The sequence below is a fragment of the Penicillium cosmopolitanum genome, assembly GCF_028827165.1.
Source record: "Penicillium cosmopolitanum strain IBT 29677 chromosome Unknown utg000006l:49.0-5199605.0:1.0-5204138.0, whole genome shotgun sequence".
Taxonomy (NCBI): domain Eukaryota; kingdom Fungi; phylum Ascomycota; class Eurotiomycetes; order Eurotiales; family Aspergillaceae; genus Penicillium; species Penicillium cosmopolitanum.
In genome coordinates this window covers 3,939,668-3,955,530 of record NW_026622676.1, presented here as the reverse complement: position 1 = coordinate 3,955,530, position 15,863 = coordinate 3,939,668, and the positions used below count along the sequence as shown (strand labels likewise).

Genomic DNA, 15,863 nt, shown 5'->3' with positions numbered 1-15,863 from the left:
GTAAGTTTTAACGAGATTAAAGTGGCCTCGTTTGATTATCTGATCGATAAGAGCGAGGTTCCCAAGGTTGAGGAGGCCCGAGTCCGTGGCCGAATGAACCTAAGGATACCTGGTAAAAGTCTAAACATGAAAGACGGCTTGGTGGCTTGTGGAAGGTGGGCGCATTGTCAATTTTCCCATGGCCGTTTTATCCGACCAGATTAGAAGGAAATTTCCCTCAGTTTGATGGCACTTGACATATTTCCCTTTCTAGTAGGTATTTGCATTTGATCTGTGCGCTAACCGACAGGATAATAGGCTAAGAAGCTACTTTGATAATACATATGCATAAGATGATGATGCCTTGGAGCAGTCCACCGTGACCCTTGGAAGCCCCGATTACGGCCCAGACGAGAGCGATCCTTCCGAATCCTCCGCCTTCCCGCCTTGCTTTGACCGACTCTCCTCCCAATAACACTTCATCGTGAAGATCACGCTGAGGAAAATGCCTAACCCCCCGAGCCCGGTTGAAAAGTACAGTGCTCCACGGTAACCCTTCAAGACATCTTCAGGTGTCTTTCCCCCCATTGTTGACGTGTGTTTCCACAGTGCCTGCAAAGCCAAGGCTCAATGAAATACTGTAGTTGACGACGGTTGTTACTAATGATGCAGCGATTCCCTGGTGTTTCCTTTCCACAGAGTTGGACAGCATTAATGTCGCCGCAGGGAAAGACATATCCATGCCCCAGGGAATAACTAGCAGGCAGACAAAAGTCAAAGCCCAGTAAGTCTGGTTCACAGGGGCGATTGCAGTGAGGATATTTCCCAGCGTGAATGCGGTCATCGACATGATCATAATCCACCCTGGGCGCAATCGGGCTATTAAGAAACCCGTAACGAAACAAGCAGCGATGCCCATTGGAGAGACTGGGATAAACTGAGCAGACGCTAGAAGTGGGCTTGTTTTTCGAAACTCCATTTCGAAACGCCAGAAATACCAAATCCATGTGCCGAAGGCGCCCCAGCCACATGCGACGCAGCCCAAAACGAATGAAACGTCGCGGCTGAATGCCTGAAATGGAATAAGAGGGTGCTCCGCAAACCGGAATTCGATAACAAAAATGCGACAAGTAACAGGATTCCGAGGATTAAAAGCACATAGACGTATGGTGTGCTCCAACCGGCGACGGGTGCTTGATTCCAGGCAATATTTACCAGAACTAAGCCACCGATTCCACAAGCTGCCCCGGTCGCGTCAAGTGCCTTGAGGAGATGAGCAAAAGAGTTGATTTTCTCTTGATCATTGTGATGAATTGAGGGCACAACAATAAATCCCAAAATAGCGCAAACGATTGACACGATGGCCTGAGTCCAGAATGTCCACGGCCACCAGGCAAGCTGCGAGAAGATAGCTCCAAAAATGGCCCCAAGGAGAGCGCTGTTAGGAGCAACAGCGCCAAATAGGGCGAATATCATGGCCTTTTTCTTCCCGGGTGGATAAGTCGCCCCCAAAATAGCCAGGCCGTTGGGCAATAGCATCGCACTGCCGATACCCTGCAGCACACGCGCGATGATGAAAAGGATATAATTTGAATAAACACTGACTCCAGCGACTAGCGACCAGACTGCTAGCCAAATGAATCCAATGAGGAACATTCGGCGATATCCGAAGAGATCACCACATCGTCCGAAAATGATGATGAAGGTACCGACGGTCAACGAGTAACCTGCTAAGATCCAACTTAAAATACCAGGATCATTGATCCCGAAGCTTTCTCCCAGAATATCGAGACTTGGAAGACAAACGCCGACATTAGTCTGTGTCATGAACTGTGCCATGCACACCAGCGTGACGAACAGTGTCTCGCGGAGAGGTGAAAATGTCTCCGCGATCGACCGTGTGGATTGCACCGGCTTCAGACCATGATCCTCGACCCTCATGGCTGAGATTGGGCGTTCTTTCCCTTAGAATGGTGATAACAAGTGATGGTTCAAGTCTACGAAAGATTTACATCATGGGTAACCCCCAGCAAACCCGGCAGATTGGTCCGAAGATAGAAGCCGTTATTTGAAAATTGCCACATGGTGTGGCTCAGGAACCATTATCAATCATTAGTCAAAAAAATTTATCCGTTCCAAACCTTGGTCTCGAAGGGCTTTTTAGAGAGATGTGGGTCTGACTGAAGAAACCGATCCACTTAAGGGCTCGGTGACAGTTACTCGGCTCGGCTCGGAGCCGGGATCCTCTAGTCCAGGCAAGAGCTTGAGAGAAAATCTACGACAATGTAGTGTAGCTAAAATCTCAATTTATTTCATTATTGTAACACGCCGGGAATTTGACAGAAATTATCTAGATGTCTTCCAAGGGTTATCGACTTTCCACCGAGCATTGAGACCAAGGCTATCGAGTCTCAACTTGGTAGCCGAGAATGCTCAGCATGACCTCCTGCAACTGTGCTACACACTGGGCCTTATCGACAAGTACTTCATTGCACCGCCAGGAAACAAAACGATCCGGACGAACAAGGACACATCCGGTTTCATCAACACCACGCACACGAGCCCAATCAAAGTAGACGTCTTCGTAGTCCTGGCGGAATCCAATTGAATAACAGTTGATTTTGATGCCCAGTTCAGAACCAACTTGAGTTGCCGCGTATTTCCAAGCTTCACCTCCGATTCCGGTGTAGATTGTATAAGCACCGCCACCAGCCAGGTCAATACTGGAAATGCGCTGAACTGGGGTAGCATTGTTGAGCCAGACATGGGGCACACGGCATCCAGGATAGGTGCTCCGAGTCAAAACAAGATCTGGATCCTGAGCGACCACTTCAGGGGTAAAGAAAGAAGTCTGTTCGTCTGCTGAATACACCGCGGAGCTTTTATAGAACTGTCCCATTTCCGTTCCAAGCGCGTGGTACTCGTGCTCGGTTTCCTCAATGGCAGATTGTAGAGCAGCTCTACGGGAGCGGCCATTAGGTGTTGCGTGCGTCAATTCATCGAGCGCGCGTTTACGGTCGTCGGTGTTAGGCAATGAGACCCCAAGTGCGTCCCACACTGGGCCGTGATGGCGGAAGGATTGGTTCGCACGGGTGACAACTCCACGACCGACAGGCTGGCGCTCTGTGGTGTAAGTTTCAAGAATGGAAGGAGATGCTTGGCCTGCAACACGTGAGTTAATTTATTATCTTTTTATTTGAAGAGTAGTGGATTAGGAGTGAACCAACCTTTCAGAACATAAGCGACTTTCCAGGCAAGATTGTATGCATCCTGAATGCAAGTATTCGAGCCCAGCCCGTTGGAAGGTGGGTGTCTGTGCACCGCGTCACCGAGGCAAAAGCTGCAGAGATATTAGCGACCGACAGAGCAATGAAATGAATGAAACATACACTCTGCCATTGGAGAATTTTTCAGCCACAACATCGTTGATGCGCCATTTAGAGACACCGAGAATCTCCGTATGAATCGAATCATCGCCGATGAACTCTTTCATTCGAGTGAGCCACTCTTCATTAGTAGGATTGCACTCTAGCTCCTTTCCTCGTTCTGGAAGAACAATGAACAACCATTCATCCCATGGCTTGACCATTCTCGCGATACATGCCCACCCAAAAAGCGGATGCTCTCTATCCGGCTGGAGAAGCCAGTGCAGACATCCAGTGCGGTACTGCATATAACTCGAGAGATCTGCCTTCAGATGAACATTAAAAGCGAGTCCCTGGTCAGGTCGGACGTCTAGAGGAAGCTCGGCCTGCCGAAACACTTCACTCCTAGCCCCATCTGCGCCAAATAAATACTTCGACCGAATTTTGTATTTCACCCCGGTAATATTGTCCTGTAGTGTTGATGTCGTGCCGTCTTGATCTTGCGTGAAATCGACGAAGGTGGTGTCAAAGCGGCAGTTAAAGCCGTTGAGAGTGGCGTATCGAACGAGGATCGGCTCTAGGAGTGTTTGGGGGAGATCGACGGGATCGCAAGGACTAGCAGTCTCGTAGTCGCCCTGCGATAGATTTGTATCAGTATTTCAAATGTCTTTCTAGGCTGATTCATTTGGTAGTACCTTGCGCTTCGGGTCGTGGCCCCAAGCGTGAATGCGTGCGAATTCCTCGCCTGCCATACTGTACGCCCACCGTGTGTGCATCATATTCTTCCCACTGGTTGCAAGACGGTTGCACTCAACGTCAAGGCCGATATCGCGAAGACACTCTAAAGTGAAGTTTTAGCTCGTGGGCCTTCCAGTGAGAGGTGCCTGCTTACCCATGGCAGCCATGTTGGTGATGTGTGCCCTCGGAGTATCCGCGTTCGTTGGGCAAGAGCTCACCATAATGCCTCGGATTCCTAAAAAAAAATGATAAGGAATTGATTTCGGACTTTTCATTAGGTCGTAGAATATAAAACTCACCGTATGATGCTAGAAAGCATGCTAAGGAAGCACCGGCTGGCCCGGTCCCGATAATGAGGACATCTGTAGTTGTGACGGACGGCGGCTTCTGGCTGCCATCGCCATTGCTTAAGTTGACGATGGTCATAGTTCCAAACAAAGTGCTTTTTTTCGAATTTCTTTAGGTTAAGGGAGAGCCAGAAAGTGAAACAAAGTACGGCAATAGGAGGCAGGCGGGAATCAACTTGGCTGGTACGAAGTGGCAATGCTTTTAAACTTATAATTCTCACGCAAATCAATGAATATTGTTTAAATGAACTACCTTTATAGTCAAAACAAAAAGTGCTTGGTTTGAAACCTGTCATACCCCTGACAATTTTTGAAACACAAGCCTAAACCGATCAAGATTTAATCGACGAATAGTACAATTATACTCGAATAGGTATGGATCGTCGAACATGCTCGACCAGGGTTTCTTCGGCGGCAGAGTGTTGATCGCCCATCTTATCAGATGGTATGGGTAAAGACGGGAGAGCAATCGGCAAATTTTTTGGAAAAATATCCGATATCCACGGTCGGCAGTTCTTCGATGATCCCCGCGAGATCTACATGAAATGCTTAGCTGTTAGCCCGTGTTTTGTGCAGTAGCGTCTCCGCGATGATGTAGTTGATGGCCGAGAAATTGCCTGTGAAAGAAGTTGGTGGGCAATTATCTCGTTCTCATTATTGTGAAAAAGGAGAGGGTACACGAAAGCGTACGTTCTACGATCGACAAGAAGCTATAAAGGAACCCGATTCTACCATCGAGGTGGCATTCACGCCGAGGGCTGCATAGAGCATATTCCTATCGCCAGTATACACTACAGAATGTTTGACACGAAAATTGGGTTTCTGATTGCCCGTAGACCAGTCCCCGAAGTTGTTTCTGAGTCAACGGTATGCTGAATGCCTGTCTAGATACTAAACAATGAGTTTATCGCTGATAGGATTTAGCCTTCATCCCCAAACGCACCTCCGCGAACTTCTCAAATGATGTCTCTCCCTTACTTCAACGCCGATCTATTTCATTATTTGAAAGATACACAGATCAAGATCCCTGAGCTCTCTTTAATGGGAAGTGTGCAGCCCCATCGTTCGCATAACCAGGGTATCGATAAACTATTTGGGAGGCCCAGTACATGAAAGTGAGTGCGCTTCAACAAACAGGTCTGGATTATACCGGTTAATATTATCTTTACATAGGATCCGCAACAGTACTAGAAGAAAACAATCAAGTTGAAAGCCGCCTTTTCAATTGTTTAAGAATGTTATCTGGAGATTTAAATATGGAAATCACGATTTATGAGCATATACGCAGATATAAGATTCGAAACCCATGGAAATAGATCCATGACTTCTAGGCTTCAATTTGAAGCCTCTTGGATCTAAATAACAGCCAAGCTTTCACCGGCCTGATTAAAGTAGCAGCTATTACGTTAAATCGGCATAATTATTTTGGTCTAAGACGTACGTTCTTAGAAAGTTTTATCCCGAGCCCACCATTTTCGTGGCATGATCAACATCAAAAGCCCCGGGATCATCGTCTCGACCTCTCTTTGGAGAGACCAGATTCTCTATGAGGCAAGTTTTGTGATGTAAGTCCAGGTCATGATCAGGCTAGTCCCCACTCTCAAGCCGCGAAGGGAATACGGACATTTATTTCCTCTCCACCAACACATAAGACCACTCGGAAAAGACTTGGGCCAAAGCTTAATTTGCCGCCCTTTTCGAGGCGTCCCGCGGAAATTATCTTATCAGATTCTCAATCGTATCCCATTATTTCCACGTCTAGCTCGATTCATTACTGATGCCCAATTTGTTACCAACCATTGATTTTCCATCGTACACCGCGCTTGCTTGATTACCTGATACTTATGTCAGGTGTCTCAGGTTGAGTAAGTAGTTGACAAATGCCATGTTTCAAGGGTATCGTCCCCTTTCCAGAAATCGGTGAATGGCACTGAGCGGTTTCTCCACATCTGTAGATACGCCGACCGGACAAATCCAACGCACGCCGACCATTCTCCGTGCTCCGTGCCGATCTTTTTCTCGGCCCAGATTCCTGTGCCGTGTTTGTCGAAATAGCCGTGTCACCCGACAAATGCTTTGCAAGATCTGCGTGCAGAATTCGGAGTTGTAGTTCTATGTTTGAATGTACCCCAATGTTGGTCCCTTTAATTATACGTCACCATGTCTGGAAGTCATTAGGAAAATCATCAAATTCCGAGTGACTGTCTACTTGGTGGCTTGCTGCTCTTCTGTGATGTTGTGTGTTGTAGAATTTTAAATTCCAGACGACCAAAGCGCATTACCAATAAATGCTACGAGTATGTTGTTTGGCCTGATGCTTTATCGACCTCGACCGTGTCTGTCAGAATCCAAGCGTCTTTGAAGATTGTCCCTGTCGATCCCGTCATGTAAGATGTGGATTTTGGAAAGTGGATCCGAAATTGAACTCGAGCCTCTAAAATGAGTGCTTTCATGCTGAGCCTTGATTGATAATGATTTGTGAGATTCTATGAAACGTTGTTCTATGTATTCAAGTTGTGAGTAAATTGCGGTACAAGGCTCTCCACAATACCTCCCTCTGTAACAAAAATCTCCAAGGTTGAGACTTCGGGAAGAGATAGATATAAATATGTGGCGCCCGACTCTGAATGACTCTTGAACGACATCGCAATTTTCTTTTTCAATTTTATCACTTCATTTTCATTATGCGCAGCCTTGCAGGCTTTGCGCTGCTCCTTTTGGCACTTGCCATTCCGAAGTCTCCTCGTACATCGGCCTCTACCTATGACTACATCGTAGTCGGAGGTGGTACCAGTGGGCTGGTTGTCGCAAATCGCCTTTCTGAGCTCGAAAATATCAATGTCCTCGTCATCGAAGCAGGAGGCTCGGTATACGACAACGTAAACGTGACCAATACCGGAGGCTACGGAAATGCGTTCGACACGGACATCGATTGGGCATACAAGACGGAAGACCAGGAATATGGTGGTGGAGCCCCTCAGACACTCCGAGCAGGCAAGGCGCTGGGAGGAACATCCGTCATTAACGGCATGGTTTATACCCGCGCTCAGAAATCTCAGATAGATGCCTGGGAGACCGTTGGAAACAAAGGTTGGAACTGGGAAACTCTTTTCCCTTACTACAAGAAAGGAGAGGGTTTCCAGGTCCCTAGTAATTACTCCTGGTTGGAAGGCTCTGGCGTTGCCTACGAGCCTGCCGATCATGGCTACAAAGGACCTCTCAAGGTGGGCTGGTCTTCGGATCAATTGAATGATGGGCTGGCCCAAAAGTTGAACACGACATATCAAAACATGGATGCACCCATTCCCTATAACAAGGATGCCAACGGTGGTCAGATGGTTGGATATACTCTTTACCCCAAGACGGTCGATTCCAAATTGAACATCCGGGAAGATGCGGCTCGTGCCTACTATTACCCTTACAAGTCACGAAACAATCTTCACGTCTGGCTCAACGCCAATGTCAACAAGCTCACATGGAAGAGTGGCGATGATGTCACTGCTGATGGCGTGGAGGTCACTTTGGCAAATGGAACCACTTCTACTGTGAAAGCCTCTCGCGAGGTTATTCTTGCAGCCGGATCTTTGAAGTCACCGCTCCTGCTTGAGCTGTCTGGTGTTGGAAACCCAGAGTAAGTTGCTTCACCCAGGATCAAATTTCAGAACTAAGATAAATAGTGTTCTTTCCAAGTATGGTATTGAAACGAAAGTCAACCTGCCGACCGTTGGCGAGAACCTTCAGGATCAGATGAACAATGGACTCGCGTTCGATTCAAAGACCAAATATACCAAGGCGCCGGACTATGTCGCCTATCCATCTGTTGGTCAGGTGTTTTCCAACGCCACAGCTGTCGGTAAACAGCTTCTCGCCAATCTCCCCAAATATGCTGCGCAAGTTGCCTCTGCCAATGGTAATGTAACCAAGTCAAAGGATATTGAGCGCTTCTTCAAGATCCAATGGGACCTCATCTTCAAAGCACACATTCCCGTTGCAGAGATTCTGCTAGAGCCATCCGGATACACCTATGACACTGAGTACTGGGCGACTGTTCCTTTCGCACGGGGTAACGTGCACATCTCGTCCGCTGATCCGACCGCCGCTGCGTCTATCGACCCCAAGTATTTCATGCTGGATTTTGATCTTCAAGCTCAAACCCAAGCCGCGCGTTTTATTCGCGAATTATTCCAGACCGAGCCATTTGCCAGCATGGCCGGCTCGGAGACTAGCCCCGGTCTGTCTTCTGTCGCCGCCGACGCAGATGACGAAGGCTGGTCTTCGTTCATTAAGAATAACTGTAAGCCTTTGTTCACGAGAATCGATGCAAGAGAGATCATCGTACTGATAATCAGTAGATCGATCCAACTTCCACCCCATTAGTACTGCTGCCATGATGCCGAAGGAAGTTGGTGGAGTCGTTGACACATCCCTGAAAGTATACGGCGTATCCAACGTTCGCGTGGTAGATGCGTCCGTTATGCCTTTCCAGGTCTGCGGGCACTTACAGAGTACCATTTATGCTGTTGCGGAGCGTGCAGCGGATATTATCAAGGCTGAGAATTGAATTACGCGGCATCTTAGTACATGCGAGGAACAATCGAAGATGAGATACCTTCTTGAGATTGACTGATAAAATCTTAAAATAATATCATATTTCTTTTTTTTTTGAAAAAAAGAAAAAAACCAAGTCAGATTACCATGTGAATATCTCTTCTGTCATAACAGGGAGATGTCCTTCTCTATTATACCTTATCTTAACCTGGCCTGAGTGTTCAAAGGCGGGAGACAAGGATACAACTCGACAGGATGGCCCAATATTAGCAGGTGTGTAGTCGGACCCCGGTAGAATTTGAGCTGCTTCCTCTTCAATTGTCACAATCCGCTTCGCAATACGTGCTGCTAAATCGGAATCCCAGAGTCCTTCTCGACGCTGACAGTATGACATCAATCCAATAGAATGATGACGAACAGAGGACTCTCGGCAGCGTGTGGCGCAGAGATAGAGAGGAGTGACAACTCCAAGAGACAATGAAAACATGCAAGTCTCTGATTTTGAGGGTTTTGGAAGCAGAGTAGGAAGCGAGGCTACTCTTGGAATACTACCCACCTGGGGTGTAGTTGGTGTAGGGGTATTTGGTGAAGAATGACGCGACAAGGTACTTTTCGAAGGGGCGTCAAGGAAATTTGCAACGAGACGATTGACTGCAGAAAAGTCATCGGTAAAGTGATCCCAATCAAGCTCCGAGGGCGGGAGGGGTAGTTGAAGAAAAATTCCAATTATCAATCTCCAGACTTTGAGAATCTGAACTGAATCACTATCGTTCCTGCGCGATGAAGGCTGTTCAAGCCAATTTTCGAAGGTAAATATCCACGTTTCTATATTCGTCCGGACCTGAGCATATTCAGCAGTGATGGACTGAATACTTTCGAGGAACTCGGGCGATTTTTCACCTAGTGACTCCCCTAGCGAGTCACAGATGGCCAAAAAGCGCGTGAAACGATTATATAAAAATTGGAAGGAAATGAACAAGGTTTCAATATCGTTCGAGGTGGATGGACTTTTGGCGGGATGCAAAAATGAAGAAGCTGTTGGTCGCAACTCGGATGTAAGAATTCCTTCATTCTCAATTTCTAAGACTTGATTTTCCAATATTGAGAAAAGAAGGGTAATTTTTTCAACAGGCATGTACGTTCCAACTCCGGAGACGTTCGCTATTAGCTGTTCATGCTTGATGATCTTGAGTCCAGATATGGCATGTTGGAAAGCAGACTTGAAGTTTCCCTGGAGACAGTCGAAGCAGTAAAAGAGTATGCATGCGATAAGAAACGTGTCGTTCCCTCTATAGCTGGCTTTCGGGTTGATGGCAACCAAGTCTCGAATGGCTTTATTGTAGTGCAGGAGAGTAAATCGAGTTTCTTCACGATTGTCAGATGTGAGACTTTGTTTATGAGTGAAGGACCGATGTAAAGATCCGAGTGCGATCGCAATCGATTTGAGGATCTGTTCATGGTGGACGGCCTGGAGAAGAAATGTGCCAATACCAGAGCCAAAGCAGAGCGTAGTATTGATTTGGAAAAACTCAAGAGACCGATATTCAGACTCCAAGAGTAAACCTGTAGATTGTGGAACCTGCCACATGCGAGTTGGTTGTGAAATCTCGGGCATATACTGCACGATGCGGAACCGATTTTGGGCATCAACAGCGGCTTGAGTGGTATGCTCCCCGGGGTCTACATAACCACTGCATGTCCTTCCAGTAGAGACACATTTGTAACAAGCGGGCTTTTGTTCATCACACTTTACGCGGCGAATTCTGTTTTCGGTATTTGTTAATGGTGGAAACTCGTCCTCTTTCGTTAGGCAGACAGGCAAGTTTTGGCGGGTACTCACTTGCAAGTTGCACATCCATTGCGGGACCTGCCCTTGGAAACTCGGCGATTAGTCGAGGTCATTTTGAAAAGTGGAATCTTTGACCTGTGCTCTTGCCCGCCCTCGGAGTTTCCACAAGGACAGAAAGTGAATGTTGTTTTTCCCGCAGGATTCTGTCTTTAGGATAAGCAGGGGCACAGCCCCTGCTGAGAATAGAAGGAGCTAGACCAAATTGGATTAGCCTATCCGAGTGCTTCATACCAATCTGACCCGGTTCTCGGCAGTTGCTGAAGTTGAAGAAGACTATTTGAGCCTCATATTTACGTCCATGAAATGCACCTCCGAGAGCAGGGCCATAAAGCAGGATGATTTATAGGTCCTTGGAAGTTTGCCTTAGATTACAAAAAACCCCTAGAAACCGGATGTTCCATATGTAAAATTTTCGTGGGGGCCGAATATCAGAGCTCCGCAGTGACAGCACCTGGGCATCCGAAGTCGTAGTTGATGGCAAACCTGATGGCGGATGGCTCAAACCTAAACAGGGAAAAACATGCCATCTATGAATTTCCCCTCTGAGTGTAGCCTGAGATATATGAGTTGAGTCTCATATACACGAAGTATACAGACTTCAGATAGAAGAGTAAATTTAACATCGTGCGAGGTTTCAAATTAACATGGGAAGATGATAAACCACCCTGGGCCAGATTGCCAAGAGGAACGTAGATAACAATGCAACTCGTCTAAACGTAGCAACAAATCTACAATGCATAACGAAAATTCCTGTCCTCCTTATCAGTAAAATCATCCTTTGGTAGCCCGTTCCCATCGAGTTGGAATTCAAGCCCAGCTGCAGCAGCATTCGAGCTCATGTCCGAGTCACGTTTTGTATTATCGGATGCACATAGGAAGCGATATAGAATGACTGCCATGAAGAGAAGGCACCATGTCACAATGGAAGTGATAACGCCCTCGGTGTAGCGTGGCTTTTGAGTCCATAACTGTGGTGAACCGATGCAGCCTGCACAATATCCGATGAAGAACATCGTATTGACGATTGCACGTTTTGTATTCCCCTTGACATTCGAGGCCGATAAAGATAGAAGTATGGACATGGAAGCAGTTATACAAGATGACTGGATGATTGGTGTCAGTTTTAGAAAGCAGAAATATTCATGTCAAGTAGACTCACCATCCAAGCAGCCACGATGAGACCCCACCCAGCTGCCACTTCAAGTTTCATCAAAAATATTGTTCCGATGAACGGTGGAATGATCAAAAGAAGAACTATCAAGTTTCGCTGGAGTGGGAACCAGTAAACTAAAGCAGTTCCAATCCAAAGCAAGCACACTTGTACTGCCCCTGAAGGAGCAGTGTATAGCATAGTTTCCAGCTGGGTATAGCCAATAGATTGGATGACGAGGGATGCAAATGTCAAGACAGGTGATTGCATAGTTACCAGGACGCCAAACCAGAAGACTACCCAAGCCTTGGGGTCCAGTATCGCCTCTTTGAGCTGGGGGATCGAGAATGAGGTTTTGTCTCCACCCTCGCGATCTTCAGCCATACGGAGAGACAGGACTTTCTTTTCACGTGCATTGAGGAACCAGGCATCCTTGGGCCCACTCGGCATCAGCAAGAAAAAGCCGATACCAGCGACGACTGTAAGAGCGCCGCAAATGAGGAAGAGCACTCGCCAAGGTGCGATTGCCAAGGACTTGTTCTTTCCGATACCGTACATAAGCAGGCAGCCGATGACCTGTGCCAGTCCATTCATGGTGATCCAAAGAGCAGTTCGAACTGTGTGCTCCTTCTTTCGGTACCAGATACCGGTGATCGTAACGAAAGCTGGGGACACGGCACCCTCACTGAATCCGAGAAGAAAACGAACTGTGGCAAAACCGGCGAAATTGTTCGGTGCAGCCAGGCACATGCAGATGACCCCCCATATAATGCTTCGAGACAAGTTTGTTAGTCAAGTCCTTTCGAGTTTCCCAGGAAAGACAGCATACACGGTTGCGCCAACAAATTTGGTAAGTGGGAGTCGGCTCATTAGATATATGAAGGGGTATTCGGAGACAAGCTGGCCCACATAGAAGATTGAACTAGACCATGAATATTGTGAATTGGTTAAATTCAGATCATCAATAAGGCCAAAAACCGCCGCATAGCTCAGGCTCTGCTTGTCAAGATATTGTAGGAAGAATACGAAGCACATCTGAAATGTTGGTAGTGAGTAGCTACCCAAAATGTGCGGGATGGTAGATAAAAACTCACGAAAGGTAGGATCACCATATCGATTTTGCGCAACACTGCCTTTTCCTCTTCAACGGTATAGCCATCGGAGACTGCGACAATATCGCTATCCCTGCGGAGAGCATCGTCTTTTTTCTCGGGGTCATCCATCACAAAGAGATCCGGGAACGCAACTTGAGCTGTCCAGAATAAATAAGCAAAAGGAGTAGAGATATGTTTGATTGGAGATGGAAATCCCGTTCTGCATGTGGTTTGCCGAAGGACTCGGAATCCATGGGAGGATCAACCTGGAGTGATATATGGCTAGCTGCAGACCCCAGATTTACCGACATGCTGAGGACTCCTATCTTTGACGAATCCAGAAGTGATCAACTGGCGCTTTTGATAAACAGGGCGGGTGATGCGAGCGGGGAAGGTCGTCGGTCCGATGCCACGTCGGTAATCTGTACGGTCAGCTTCCCGACGTTGTCGATCTGCAGCACGACCATTTTTCAGTCATCATTGTCACTTCCCCTTTCTTATTTGAACAGATTATCCCGCAGAGGAATCATCTAAGTGGCCGGAATTGTTGACAACTTCACCTTGTTTACAAGTATTCTGTTCTTCCCCACTATGCCTGATCACCCACCCGTTCCAGGCTCTGACATCAGACCTTGGGCCCGACCGGCAGTGCGGGGATATCTCTTTCTGAATGCCAATATCGTGGACGTACAAGAAGGCAATATCCTGGAAAATGCTAGCCTCATCACTCGCCATGGCAAAATTGAATCTGTCTCATCTTCCTCACCAGAGTCACCCTTGCCTCCCGATTTGACCGTGATCGACTGTGAAGGTCGCTATTTATGCCCGGGTCTCTTTGATGCACACGTTCACCTGTGTGCAGTGCCTGGCTATAAAGATCTCTCGAAAGCTTTTGGAAACTCAGACCATTCATCACTATTGAGGCAGCCATTTGTGGCCGCCCAAATGCTTCATCGAGGTTTCACCAGTGTTCGCGATTGCGGTGGCGCACAACTTCCTCTGAAAGAGGCAATCGATGATGTATTCCCAGGCCCTCGTTTGTTCATCTCCGGACATGCTTTGTCGCAGTTTGGAGGCCATGGAGATCTTCGAGGACCGCATGACCAAGCTGAATGCTGCGGCGGCCTTCACAGCAATAATCACCTGGGCCGGCTCTGTAACGGCGTACCTGAATGCATGGCAGCCGTCCGAGAAGAAATCAGATGTGGTGCTGACTTCATCAAGATCATGGGGTCAGGCGGAGTCGCATCACCCACGGACAAGCTGGAGCATTTGCAATTCACAGATGCCGAGTTGCGGGCGATGGTGGAATGTGCCGATAATGCCGGAACCTTTGTTACCGCGCACGCCTACACCGTGAAGGCAATTAGACACTGCATCGACAATGGCGTTAAAGGAATTGAGCATGGAAACTTCGTTGATCCCGCGACTGCAAATTTGATGGCGGAAAAGGGTGTATATCTCACTCCCACGCTGATCGCGTATGCTCAGATGGCATCAGATCAATGGAAGGGCTACTTGCCACCAGAGTCGCAGGAAAAGAACTCCCAAGTTCTTCAGTCAGGCCTTCATGCATTGAAAATTGCATCTGAAGCGGGCGTCAAGATGTGCTATGGCTCTGATTTACTTGGTCCATTGGGATCTGCACAGACACAGGAATTCGCTCTGCGCTCACAGGTTCTCTCGGCACTGGAGATTCTTCGTAGTGCAACGATAAATCCGGCCAAGATGATGGGCTGGGAAGAATCCATTGGTCAAATCAAGGATGGATTCCAAGCGGATGTCGTTTTTTTAAACAAGAATCCTCTCGACGATGTGACTGTATTTGATCGACCCGAGGAGCATGTTCTTGGTGTTATGAAAGATGGCCGCGTATGCAAGAGTCGCTGGACCACACTGAAAGAAGACTCTGAAATTCCTGTTCGCGTCAAGTATAATTAACTAATAACAAACGGAAGTGGTAGGAGTTGAGCTGTTATGTTTTGAGAGCGACGAGAGCCCCGGCCAGAATAAAGGTTGAGAATTTTAGATGAATGAAGTTACTATTTCTTCCCATTCTGAGTGACACCATTCAATAATTAGGAGTTTTCTTTTATCTAGTATCCCTCTAGTTGAACGGTCAGGCCAGAAAAATCTAAAGCATCCAGCCCCGTCAATCCCATCAAGAATGAATGCTCATCGCTGTGTAGCGAAGAAAGAAAATCATATCCCAACGGCTCCAAAGACCCAGGCGATTCGGTCAAAGAGTTCCGAGGAACTGATGATGTCTCTGGCGTGTTTTGTTCAACCAGTATTTTCCAAGTAGATGTATCTCTGAACGTGGATTGTGTTGCCAACCATGGATCCGAGTTCTGGTCCGCATTCTCCCTGGTTAAAGGGGATTCTTCGTGTGGACGGACCATGCAGTCGGGCCGCCTTTGGGAGTCCTCTTGCTCTGTGAGCCATTCTATCCACTGATAATACCTAGAATGAATCGAATTCGAAGTATCCTGGGATAGAGGAGCCTCAAGTTGCCGCTTTCTCGCTGCTTCATTTGTGATAGATTGAACTGCTTCCACAAACCTGACCCCCAATTTTGCAGTCATATTTCCTGTGGCCATTTTCCGCAGGCAATCCAAGCCAAAATTGACTCGAATATCGTACGATGAATCTCGCTCTATGATCCCGGACACCAAAGTGACTATGGTTGCGATGCTGCATCCTTGAAAATCGGTAAATGAAAATCTTGTAATCTTCCGACTCCGATTCAAGCTCTCAAATAGCTGAAGCGTCTTGATTGCGGCTTTTGAGCAG

General features: G+C 47.3%; 6 protein-coding genes across 6 annotated transcripts; 2 read left to right on the top strand and 4 right to left on the bottom strand.

Moving 5' to 3' along the window:
• Positions 1-547: 547 nt before the first annotated feature.
• On the bottom strand, positions 548-1,920 carry N7509_006008 (MFS transporter; the record flags this gene model as incomplete). The annotated part of the gene is made up of 2 exons (XM_056630645.1): positions 548-1,051; positions 1,108-1,920. 2 exons carry the CDS (start codon positions 1,918-1,920, stop codon positions 548-550), a joined length of 1,317 nt encoding a protein of 438 aa, XP_056489947.1.
• A 460-nt stretch (positions 1,921-2,380) lies between these two features.
• N7509_006007 (uncharacterized protein) lies at positions 2,381-4,508 on the bottom strand (the record flags this gene model as incomplete). The annotated part of the gene is made up of 6 exons (XM_056630644.1): positions 2,381-3,141; positions 3,207-3,319; positions 3,369-3,979; positions 4,040-4,185; positions 4,237-4,317; positions 4,382-4,508. 6 exons carry the CDS (start codon positions 4,506-4,508, stop codon positions 2,381-2,383), a joined length of 1,839 nt encoding a protein of 612 aa, XP_056489946.1.
• A 2,605-nt stretch (positions 4,509-7,113) lies between these two features.
• On the top strand, positions 7,114-8,990 carry N7509_006006 (GMC family oxidoreductase; the record flags this gene model as incomplete). Its single annotated transcript, XM_056630643.1, has 3 exons — positions 7,114-8,060; positions 8,107-8,723; positions 8,782-8,990. 3 exons carry the CDS (start codon positions 7,114-7,116, stop codon positions 8,988-8,990), a joined length of 1,773 nt encoding a protein of 590 aa, XP_056489945.1.
• Positions 8,991-9,119: 129 nt separating this feature from the next.
• Positions 9,120-10,832, bottom strand: N7509_006005 (Zn(II)2Cys6 transcription factor domain-containing protein; the record flags this gene model as incomplete). The annotated part of the gene is made up of 1 exon (XM_056630642.1): positions 9,120-10,832. One exon carries the CDS (start codon positions 10,830-10,832, stop codon positions 9,120-9,122), a length of 1,713 nt encoding a protein of 570 aa, XP_056489944.1.
• Positions 10,833-11,554: 722 nt separating this feature from the next.
• Positions 11,555-13,199, bottom strand: N7509_006004 (MFS general substrate transporter; the record flags this gene model as incomplete). Its single annotated transcript, XM_056630641.1, has 4 exons — positions 11,555-11,929; positions 11,986-12,748; positions 12,806-13,011; positions 13,071-13,199. 4 exons carry the CDS (start codon positions 13,197-13,199, stop codon positions 11,555-11,557), a joined length of 1,473 nt encoding a protein of 490 aa, XP_056489943.1.
• A 462-nt stretch (positions 13,200-13,661) lies between these two features.
• N7509_006003 (metal-dependent hydrolase family protein) lies at positions 13,662-15,011 on the top strand (the record flags this gene model as incomplete). Its single annotated transcript, XM_056630640.1, has 1 exon — positions 13,662-15,011. The coding sequence occupies one exon, from the start codon at positions 13,662-13,664 to the stop codon at positions 15,009-15,011; it is 1,350 nt and encodes a 449-aa protein (XP_056489942.1).
• Between the last annotated feature and the right edge of the window lie 852 nt (positions 15,012-15,863).